This window comes from Stegastes partitus, unplaced genomic scaffold (genome assembly GCF_000690725.1).
Source record: "Stegastes partitus isolate 25-593 unplaced genomic scaffold, Stegastes_partitus-1.0.2 Scaffold1057, whole genome shotgun sequence".
NCBI classification, from domain to species: domain Eukaryota; kingdom Metazoa; phylum Chordata; class Actinopteri; family Pomacentridae; genus Stegastes; species Stegastes partitus.
The window spans coordinates 1-11643 of NW_007578788.1; the positions used below are offsets into that span (position 1 = coordinate 1).

At 42.5% G+C, this 11643-nt stretch overlaps 1 protein-coding gene across 1 annotated transcript; it reads right to left on the reverse strand.

The window, feature by feature from the left end:
- Positions 1-2028: 2028 nt before the first annotated feature.
- Positions 2029-11538, reverse strand: LOC103367507 (TNF receptor-associated factor 6-like). The gene is made up of 8 exons (XM_008295541.1): positions 11488-11538; positions 9321-9637; positions 8938-9088; positions 8191-8349; positions 7298-7369; positions 6940-7017; positions 6491-6817; positions 2029-4884 (listed from the first exon to the last, which is right to left on the reverse strand). Exons 1-8 carry the CDS (start codon positions 11509-11511, stop codon positions 4279-4281), a joined length of 1734 nt encoding a protein of 577 aa, XP_008293763.1. The 5' UTR covers positions 11512-11538; the 3' UTR covers positions 2029-4278.
- Positions 11539-11643: the final 105 nt, after the last annotated feature.

Genomic DNA, 11643 nt, shown 5'->3' on the forward strand with positions numbered 1-11643 from the left:
TTTAATTAGACTATTTTTTAAACCTGCATTTAAATTTGCAAAAATATCATTATCTTACATAAATTTTTCATTACTTGAAATAAAAAAATAAAAATGTATATTAAGGATTGGAAAGTGGTATAATGTTCAAGGTTTTTTTTAACTGTTACAGATAATCAATAAAATTGCAGAAAGAAATGTACATATTAAATATTAAAAAATAAAAAACAGGCTGTAAATAACATCCACATCAAAAGTTTGTATTATTACAAATGGCAAATTATTCTTTTATATTTTCTTTACTGTATTCAAATTGAAAATATCATTTTTTTTTTTACATCATTTGAAATTTAAAAAAAATGCATATCAAGGCATGAAAATGGTAAATATATATTTTTTATTTACAAAAAATCTATGGAAAAAAAGTCTAACGTTATTGTGAACTGTTCACAACACGTGAGCATAAAATCACTGTTTTATTGTATTTAAATCAACCAGAAATATCATCATTTTACAGATATTTGCTGTTTTTTTTGTGGCTTTTGAACATTACAGTATTTTTGAACATTTTCTAGCATCAGACTAGACCAGACTTTTTTTTTTTTTTTTTTAAACAGGATATGGTTTTTTTTACAGTGTAATGAGTTGAGTTTTCTTTGTACACTGTAAAAACCAAAGAGACAAACTGATTTCATTTCCTTCTCTTTCCCCCTCCTATCTGCAGCTACACCTTCCAGGTGGTGCAGGGCAACACGGACATCTTCTGGAAGTTCCAGCGGTACAACCTGATCGTGGAGTACCACAGCCGCCCGGCGCTGGCTCCGCCCTTCATCATCATCAGCCACCTGTCGCAGGTCCTCCTCAGCCTGGTCAAACGGCCCGAGTCCAAGCAGGAGCATCTCGGTCTGAAGCTTCCTATTTCATTCGGGATTATTAAGCCATTCTGTTCCATTTCAAGCAGATACTGAAACAGTTCCCCGCGGCTCGTCTGGCTAAATTAGAATGAAATGGAATACAGGCAAACACACAGCGAGCTTATCTCGCTCCCTCACCTCCTCTCTCCATGGAAATTGCCTGTTAGGTTAATTGAGTGTGTGTGTGTGTGTGTGTGTGTTGCCAGAGAGGGAGCTGCCGGCGGGCCTGGACCAGAGGCTGATAACGTGGGAGACGGTGCAGAAAGAGAACTACCTGGCGAAACTGGAGCGCCAGCACTGGGAGAGCAGCGAGGAGAGGCTCAAGAGCACCTCTTCCAAGTGATTATTCTGCGATTTTGGCGTATTTAATCAGATTGTGATCACAATTAGCAACATTCTCACTGTGCACACTGTGCCCAGAACCAGCCTGTAGCTTGTTTTACAGCTCTTATGCCCCAAATTATAAAAAAAATATATATTATTCTGTTTGTGATCAAGGGTTCAGAGCCTGCTGAAGATTATTGGTGGATTCAAGGACCAAGAGAAGCGAGTGGCGGCCATGGAAGCTCAGGTGAACTTCATCAAGTTCAAGCTAAAAATAATAATAAGTAATCCGACAGCCCATTTGCATAACCTGTGGGTTATTTCTGTGTCCAGGTGAGGTACTGCGGAGAGGTGCTGTCCTGGATGGCGGAGTGCTTCGCTCAGAGCACGCTCAAATGTGGGAAAGAAGCTCCGCGAGCTCCGAGTGAGTCAAAAACACCGATAATTACACGACCAGAGACAAAAATATGGAGATTGCACGCTTCTGCTGCTGCTGCTGCACGTGTGTCTGATTTAATATTAACACGGCGTGAAATTTCAGTGTCTCTGACGGGCTCCAGGGCGGGCGGCAGCTCGGACGCACTTCAGAGTCCGACAGAAGCCAAACAGGAAGGGGAGGAAGACAAAGCAGGTCACCCAGGATACGGAGCCAACAAGAAACTCCCTTACATCGACGAATAACAAGCACACAGACAGCTAACGATAGAATATGTTGGGATATAATTTAAATGAATAAAGCTGCATTCATTTGTTTTTAGCAGGTTGTTTCACTTTTCATTTTTACTGTCATAAAAACAGAAGACGCTAAACGTTGCGCTACGGCGGCTGAGTTTGAGTGGATTCAACTCCAGCCTGTTTTTATTGGTGATAAATCAGACGCTACAAACAACAACAACAACAACAACAACCCGTTCATTAGCATTAACTGTGCACACAGTGTGACATCATCAGACGACGTTAAACAGGAAGCAAAGGAAGACTAAGAAACGCACATGAAGGCTTAACAGGCAGCATGGTGCTTAGACATTCAGCGGCAACGCTTGATTCACGTTTTAAAAATATGAGTCACATTTAGCAGGAACTTGTCTGAAAGGCACAAAAAATACAAAAGCCACTCGGTGATCATTAAAAAAAAAAAACAAATCAGCGGTTGTAAACCTGGTTAGCAGAACATCCTCCGTGTCTACAAGGATGTGGTTTTTTTTAAGGGGGCTAAATTTGCCAGAGTGATGCCGTACGAGCGGTACAGTCAGAGGTATGAAACACTGAATACGAACAGCACGCTGAGTTTTGCTACTCATCACAATGACCTTTCCTAAGAGGCACCCCGTGGAGTTTTTGTGCAAACTGTTGCAGTCAGTGTTTCCCAACAAAACAAACCGTGTGAATCCTTGAGGTCCGACAAACGTGCAAACTCGCATTCTTTCCAAAGCAGCTACCCCTCTACAGCTTTAGCCGTAATATTTACAGACTGCTTCACGTCCAGTGTAACGCAGTGAAACCAGAGAAGTTCATCTCGTTTTTGATGCACATTCTCCAGTTTGCAGCTGATTCTCATGAAAGTTGCTCACCTGGCACAGACAAGAAGCTCCTGAGGCTTCCTGGTGCCATTGCACTCGCCCAATGAAACTCTCCACAGGATAAAAACTACAAACTCCTCCTGATGTTTGTTTTTTACCATCATCTCATATTTTGACTGTGAAAATAATTCTGTGTTTTGAAGCACTTTGGTATCCAGCAGTTTCCTTTTTGGTGATTCCATATGGAACGGATCAACTGTGGCTTTTTGGCTCGTTTGCACTTTTCATCTTCTGTTAATCTCTGTCTCTCTGCTCCTAGATAATGAGATTTTTTTTTAAAAAACAACAACACTGCTAAATAGCGCCACCAGTGGACAAAAACTCCTCGGGGTACCGTCAACATTCAGCGCTGTCTCCTACGACCACGACAAGAGAGCAAAGTCTTGTAGTGATGTTAAGTCTGCTGAGCTGATTAAACACTGACTATTTACACGTTTTGAACATGCGAGGCTTTCGTGATCGCTGGTACTGCGTCGGCGACGACATAAATCCAACATTCATTGAGAGCGTTGTGCTGTACAGCTTTGGAAATAATCATTAAACCACCGATTGTCTTTACAACTTGCTTCTAACGTTGATTTTTTTGTTGGGTGAATAATTGCTGCTTCAAGACATAAAAAGGATTTATAATAATTCAGTGTGATATATTAAAACTGTACATATTTCATCCGTTAAAATTTGAGTTGTTTCGAGCTGCACATTCAAACTAAATTATCACTAAATGTCGAATAGAAGACGACGAGAAGACGGTGATTTTTGAACAAGCACAGGAATCAGTGAAGCGACCAATCATTACATCCTTAAAAGAAAAATAAAAAGCAGCCTAACTCACCCCAGGAACCGCAGAGAACACGGCTCAGTCAGACAATAATTATTTCCAAAGCTGTAAATATATATATCTATTAAAACAAACTGAGATCTTACAGTTGGAAAACGAATAAATACTACCATTGTCAAACTTTAAATGATTGCTATCGTCAGTTTTCCTCCTCCAAAATGAACGGGGCCTCGCTGATTGCTTAAATGTTTGTACCTGCTTGTATTTCACTCAGGACAATAATTCGCTCCTCGTCTGATACAAGGTGAATTCCTGAAACCCTGACAAGGAAATAAAACTTTAAAAAAAAATCATTACAGCAAAAGCAGGTTTAAGAACAAAGGAAGTCTTTCTTAAATACCTTCTCAATGCAGTTCAGGTTAATCAACACAAATAATCCACTTTGGGTTTTCTAAACGAGGAAGTTCTTTCGATTCTGTTCATTCACCTCGAGAGGAAAGAGAGAATAATCCGTACCTAAACGCTGCCGTTCGGTTAAGGCACTGAGGACAGTGAAGAGAGGAGAAACAGCACAGCTCTGGAGGAGGCCAGATATGTGGAAGTAGCGGCGCTGTCTCACCGTGAATGAACGGGAGCACACATTTTTCTCTTAACATTTCATGTATTTTCGCCTGATGAGGATTCCGGAGAAATGATTTAGACTTTAGTCTCTTGAAACGGACGCCTCGGGTCCTCTGCGCTGCACCGTTTGACCCTCGCGGTGAACCACGCTGTCAAAACGCGGCGTCACCTCGCAGCGGATAAGCAGCGTGTCGTCCTTAACGAAAGCCCTCTGACTCAGCTGATGCAGGTGCATGAAGGTGACGTAGCCGAAGCCTTTGGGGTTGCGCTGGATGGTGGGTTTCTGGAACGCCTGCAGGTCGGGCTTAGTCTCCATCACCTCCATGTGATGCTGACCCTCGGGGCCCTGGTCCAGGATGGTGAGCCGGATGGTCCCTTGAAACGGCCAGGTCAGCTGCCCGTCGAAAGCGCCTTGCATGGTGTGGACGAAGAGGGAGATGTAGTTGGAGCAGCGGGGGGCGTTGGGGGTCTGCAGGTGCAAGCGCAGGCACAGCTTGTAGCCCGGATGGCCCGTGTAGAAGCCGGGGCTGTGCTCGACCACCGGAAGGCCCGCTTCTTGGTTCCTCAGGTGGGCAGAGAACCCTCTGAGGCGCCAGATGAAGATGCCGTGACACTGCTGAGCCTCCAGCTCCTTCACTGTTTCCTCCAGCATGGAAACCCTGCGCCTGAGCTCTGCAAGCTGGCCTGCCTGTGGAACAAACACGACAGCAATTTCAAAAGTTTGGCTTACAGAACACACTGTGAAATAGCTGGAGGAAAGACGCTGCCAACAAAAACAAAAATCCGGATACGGGAGGCCTGCACAACGAAGCAGGATCTGATGTTAGTGAGGCAGCTTCAGCTTTCAGGCCGACGAGCAGCAGATTATGTACGAGATAACAGATCGAGACGTATTAAAACGCCGCCTGCTGATCAATCAATTCTCTCGGAAAACAGCACCGACATTCCTCGAGCATCCACCGGAGCTCAGAGAGTAGAGAGGGGAAGGTCAGAGCTGCAAGTGATTTCAAAGCTCTCTCATTTTTCTGTGTGCCTTTGTAGAGCGATATAATCCTAAAACAGACACCGATTAGGACTCTAAAGCCTTACAGCCTGCTTGGCGACCGTAGAAGATTTGCAATGAGCCCACTTATTGATCTGAATTATCTTTCTGTATTTGTTCTGTACTTGCTTGCACATCCGCTTACCAGCGTCAAGGTTGCAGGTTCAAGAAAAAAGGCTTTAAACACTAAATTCATTCTCCACATCGCCAGGGATAACTTTCATTTTTATTACTTGATTATTCATTCTTTACATAATTTGCATTTTTTTAAAAAGTAGCATAAAGAGACTACAGCTGTAATTGTGTTATACAACCTTGAAACCCAACATCGAAGCAACTTATGCACAACTAGACATTAATGCACCTATTAATTACACAATCACACAGTCTGTATTTTGGCTGTTGTGCCGTTCTTTGCCTTTATTATGTTTTAAAGTCCTCATATTGCTTTAGGATTGTTCTTCTTGTGAGACATATATAAAGTTGTACACACTTTTAGTCGACTTTAAATTATGTTTTTATGTTAATTTTCTACTTGCTCACAGGTCCACCAGGGGTGCAGCTGAAAGAAGATGTTTAAAGGAGTCTTACACGCCAGAATATATACAAAAAAAAACATTTAAACACCTTAATGTAACAGAATATAGCTGTAATTCCAGTCAGATCTACTTGTGTCCTAATAATTTGGTGGTGATTTAAATAAACCTGATAACTTTACACAGTCTGTCGTTGTTTTGTTTGTTGTTTTTTTTTGCCAGCTTTCCGTCCTGCTTACATTTATCAGCTTTTTATTTTGTAAATTCCTCATATTAGTTCAGGATCATAGTTTGGCCCTTTTCTAAGCACGTACTCATAAGCAGATTCAGAAACCCCTGAGTGAACTTACTACGTTTATAACCAGCTTCGTGTGACTGTGGTTGTTGGGTTTAGTGAAACCAGATAAATATATCCTGGGTATGTTTAACCTGCTTTGTAGAAGAGGCCTCAGAGGGGAGAAAACTGTTGCTCTGTTGAGCTACAGTTTGTTTTTCTACAAGTGTTACGTGTCCTTTATGTTTTTTAACAAATTTTACAAATAAAACTGAATACTAAAATAACAATATGAGAATTTAGGTCCACATGTGATCACTGCTTCTTGAGAAAATGATCTGCTTTGATATGATAAATCCATTTATATATTATTATAACAGCAGGAAAATGTGGCTGCAAATACATATTAACATACTACATATCAGTCCTTTAACACACTTACTTGTGTTTCTTTCAAGATGATGAGCTCACGCAGCTGGTGATCCTGCCTCACCAGCCGTCCGTCCATCTCTCTGAGCCGCTGCATCTCCTCGCTGGGCTGACAAGGAGCGCAGTTGCTGCTGCAGCTGGCGGCTCCTCTCGGTCCACTGCACGCCGACGCCGACGCTGCCGACGCTCCCTGATCGTCGGAGGAAACGGACATCCCGATCGGCAACAGCGATTTGGGCGTGGCGCCGTTGAGGCTGAGGCCGCGCAGAAACTCTGCCATGTAGCGCATGTGCATCTGCGTGAACTCCTGCATGTGCTGAGCCAGGTTGTGGCGCTGCATCTGCAGAAGGGAAAGCTGTTGTTTAACGACGCCTGGTCGACCCGGCTCACAGGCTAACAAACCGAGTTATCAGGAAATGTTCTTTTAACAATGCGAAAGAAAATCTGAGCCTGTTCACTTACCCTTTCTTTACATCCAAAGATGCTGAAGTTGCAGGCGATGGGAGCTTTAGGGCAATCTGAATCACAGTGAGATTCCATCTGGAAGGAAAATAAAATAAAAAAACACATAAAAAAGTAACTATTACTATATAATTGTGGACAAACCTGAAGTTACTCCTTACTTCAGACAAAATACAAACATGAAAGCACCAATGTGTTTGCGCCTGCTATTGCCGAAATGGTGCGTGCCTTCACTAACAATGCCGCTGAGTGTGGAACGGTTCCCCATTGTTTCAACAAAAGAGAAGTTCTTGTGGACAGAAGTTAGCTTAATTGATTACCAATTCATAGCGATAAAAAAAACAGCTTGATTTCCCACCTGGTCTCTGATGAAGTCCATCTCACAGTACTGGCACTTCACGCTGGCAAAGGGACACTGCTGCTCATGAAGCTGGAAAAGCAACAAAACTATATTGAACAAGAATTCAAACGCAGCATGTCACGTTTTATTAAATCCTGCACATTCTCTTTAACATGGAGGAGTAAGCTGCATAGACATCGTTGTACATCCAGGTATGAAAATAATAGTGGGTCAAGTCAGTAATGAACCACACATGAGCAGCACAGAGAGCGAGGGAGGATGTTTACGCTGCTTTTGCTTTTTGTCCAAGTCTTTCTGAAGGGCCTGGAGAAGTCAGTGGATGTTTCAAGGCACAGGATTGCATCGCTGGACATCTAGAGTATCGTGTGTCTGATACGACAAACGGTGGAGCTGTGGACATTCAAACACCCGTCTACGGCCCTGAATGACACGCAGCATCCAGCAGGCCGGTGGCCCGTTCTCATCTTTCTCTTGTCATCTGTGGCTTTGTGCCATTTGAATAAAGCTGCATTTTAAGGTGGACTTTTATAGTCGCTGGTCAAAGGAATGTCAGTGTGCCCGGCTATGCTGTTTGATCATCGTCCTTTAAAGCCACATCTGACCAGACTTTGGCCTAACTCAGTGCTGGAGAATTTGTCAGAAACCTTTTGTGCATGACTGGCTTAATTGAACCCTTTTCTAACGATAACAATAGACGTCTTTTAACTTTTTCTCCGAGTCAGAAAAGAACACCATTTGCAAGCCGCTTTTTTTTTTTGTTTTTAGTGCACATTGTTAGGAGACTAATCCGCACTGATATACACAACACGGTTACGCAAGTTTGCTTTGGGAACTATTCTGGAAAATGCAAGAAGGTAGTTACGTAAGTGAGGGGGGAAAAAAAACAGTACCTCTCTCTCCTCATAAACAAAACACGCCACACAATCTGGGCACGACACAGGTCTTCTTTGGCACTCCACAGTTGTGTGTTCCTCTAGGTGGCTCTTTCTCACCGACTGCTGGCACTGTGGGCAAGGCGCCGTGGCGAACTGACACTGTTCCAAATGACTCTGGAAGGAAGACAACATATTAAAACAATGCATTCAATGCAGATCTTGACACATAACGTAACAAGATAGCCACAGCAATGCCTGATTTCTTCTTCACGTATCCCAGTGACTTTGTGAGATTCTACAAAAAACCCTTACCCACCAACCTCTCCAGGTCCACCGGAGCTATCGAGGCGATGACAAGTTCACACTGGCTGTTGATTAAGAGCCAACAGTGTGGGAAATGTTGGAACAGTCAGAAGGAAGTGCCTGAGGAGGCGAGGTAAGCTGCCAGTGTCTTAATTGTCGCTGGTTTTCTTTTGACGTCTTTTAATTGGGGAAGTTAATTTTTTTCATTCTCTGCATTTAAGCTGCTGAAAATTTTCTCCGTGTTGTCAGAGGTTGGTGGTGAACAGCACAGTAACTACAGTTAGTTTAGGGGTTTATAGGTTGTAATTAACACATCTAAGGGATTGCAATGATGTGAATTTAAAATGCACAAACTGAGGATACTTTTCCAACACTGGCCTGTCAGGTTTTCTGCTTCCACGTTCCTGTTGGGGCTGCATTCAAAACCGGAGCCGTCTGTCACACTCTTAAAATTCTAACCTCTAAATGTCGGAGCTCCATTTTGTCGGCGCAGCCAGAGTTGGGACAGCGAACGGTTAGCGACAGAATCTCCCTTTTGGCAAAGTTATCGGGAAACAGTTGATCTTCTGACAGCATTTCGTTGTCCACAGGGCACCTCTGTCCTGTGTCACTGTTTTGGAAGAGAAAGAACAGCGCTCATTTTAGGCCGAGCATCGAGACAGTCAGCTGACACGTGGTGCTTTCCATTTGAGCAGTGAAACTAGTGTCAGTGAAATGTTGCATCACAGAGGGGATTTATTATGACGCAGTGACTTTACAGATGTTGCTAATCGAGAAGCTACACTCCTTCAAGAATGCACCAGCAACAAATGTATTAGTAACCTGCGTGCACGACAGCTTACCGAATGGACTTCTCAATGCAGCTCTTGCAGAACCGGTGGCCACAGCGTGTCTGGATGGCGTTCCTCAAGGCCATGAGACAGATAGGGCACTCGTATTTACTCTCCAGCGGCGGGTCAAACTCCACGTCGTAGCCCTGAAGGGGGGCGGCGGCCTGAAGGCTCGTGGAGGAGCTGCTGATGAAGGTGCCGGGGCTCTCTGAAGGGCTGAGGAGGGATTCACCAATCATCGCCAGGGCACAGCCGGACAGCTCTCCGCCTACTGCTCCTTCACAGCTGTCCTCCTCCAAACTGCTCTTATTGCTTTCAAAGCAAGCCATCTGTAGAGGCAACAAAAAAAGCGTTTGATTTACTAGGTTTCAAATAAGATTTAGCAGTTATTTCCTGTCTTACTTCCTTTTAATAACTCAACAGTAAGGCCTTACATTTTCAAGACACCTATAAGTGCTTTCATGTGAATCAGCAGTACAGTGTGACTCATCTTGCCGGTATGGGGAACATCCTAAAGTTTAAGGAAACAGCTGGAAAAAAATGACAGATCAAAATCCACCATCTCTTTCTGAAACTGACACGACAAGGCTCCACTAAAAAAGGACGAAGGACTTTATAGATCTCTTCTCATCCCAGTAACAACACGTTGAACTTCCTCCCATCAACTGAACCTCTTTTCAACTTCCTCCCTTGTTTTCTAAATCAAATAGCAAAGTAATAAGTAGTGGTAAATAACTGGTTTATGATAGCACTCGGGTAGAAATGTTTTACACCTGTATCTTAATCGGCCAATTCATTTGTCAAATAATTAATTCATCCTTTGGTGTTTCTAAACAGAAAAGCCTTAAAAATGTCAGTCAGAATTTCCTACAGTCCAAGGTGATGTCTTTAAAAGGCCTTCTATGTCTGTGCAACAGCCAAGGACCTGAAAACATTAGGTTTTACATGGTGTAAGACAAAAAAATACAGTAAATCTTCCTAACCAGGAACTTAGGGATGTGTGGTACTTTTGCTTAAAATGAGACTTAAAAGTAGCTATATGGTGACAACACCCAGTTTTAGTCATAAAGGTTCTGGCTGTTTGACTAGATTCATTTGTGTCTGTCTCATGTCTCAGCAGGGACAGGTTTCGTGATGCTGAGGTTTTTTGAATTTTTACTTTTGTTTTGCGAGATCACCAAAGCCCACGCCTACCACCTCAATGGCAGTACAGCTAAAGTGGAATTTCTGGCCAAGACGCCTCCTTATTATTAAAAATATTAACAATAATAGTAAAAATAAGAAAAAAAAAAGAAATGATATATACGTACAAACACATTTACATTGTATGTGAATTGTAGAGAATCTGTGGAACATCTAAATTCCTACATACGGAGGACAATATCACAGTACTTTTGTATATTTCTTGTTTATTTTTCTACTGATATTTCCACATTTCTGCCCTATCCCATTTACTGCTGTAGCACTGATAAATTTCCCAGCTTGTGGAATAATTAAAGGCTTATCCTGTCATATTCGTAACTGTAATATTAAAATTCAATTACTAAAAAAAAACCTTGTAGGATTTTAACCTTTATTTTATTGATAATTCGGCTCAACTGCTGCTGGTTTTAAAAACTACTATAGAAATAAGTGACTTGACTTCATCAAAACACTGCAGCTAGTATTCAACAACATTATATCATTCACATAATGGATATTCTACACATTTTAGCACATTCATACTGCTCATTTCACAATTTACTTCACTTTTACTACTTCTGAGTACAGCATAAATGATTCTAATCTAAAGCAGTTCAGTCTATTAGCCATTAGCATTGTTAACTCCACCTAAAAGCTAGCATCACACCAACTTGTAAACTTCTAACCTTTCGTAATTCACATGACTCGTAGAGGTTCTGATTAAAGTGTAACTTCAGCTAACACTGACAAGCCATAAAAGTGATTTCAGATCAGGTGAACTGCAGCTAGCTAACTTTCTGCATTCACAAGTGTTGTAATGTTGTCACTGGATGAGAGCAGTCATGACTAACATCGAGCCTGACTTGCTCTGAAAATCTGTTAAAAAGAAAGATACTGACCAAAGCGGCAGGTAAAACACACCCGTCCTCACCAAGAAAAGCAGCTTTGACTGTGTCCGAGATTGTGAAAGCAAATATAATTCTCGTAAAATACCCACCTTTGCCTTGAAAGCGTCCCCCATTTTTCGTTTCTGTAACGTTTCCTGTTTTTTTTTTCCTTCCCAAACGTCATCGAAGTTCGGCTGTCGCGTCGCTGCGCGGCCACAGCGCCGCCTTCCGGTCGGAGTGCGTCACTACCGCCGAGCCGAACGGAG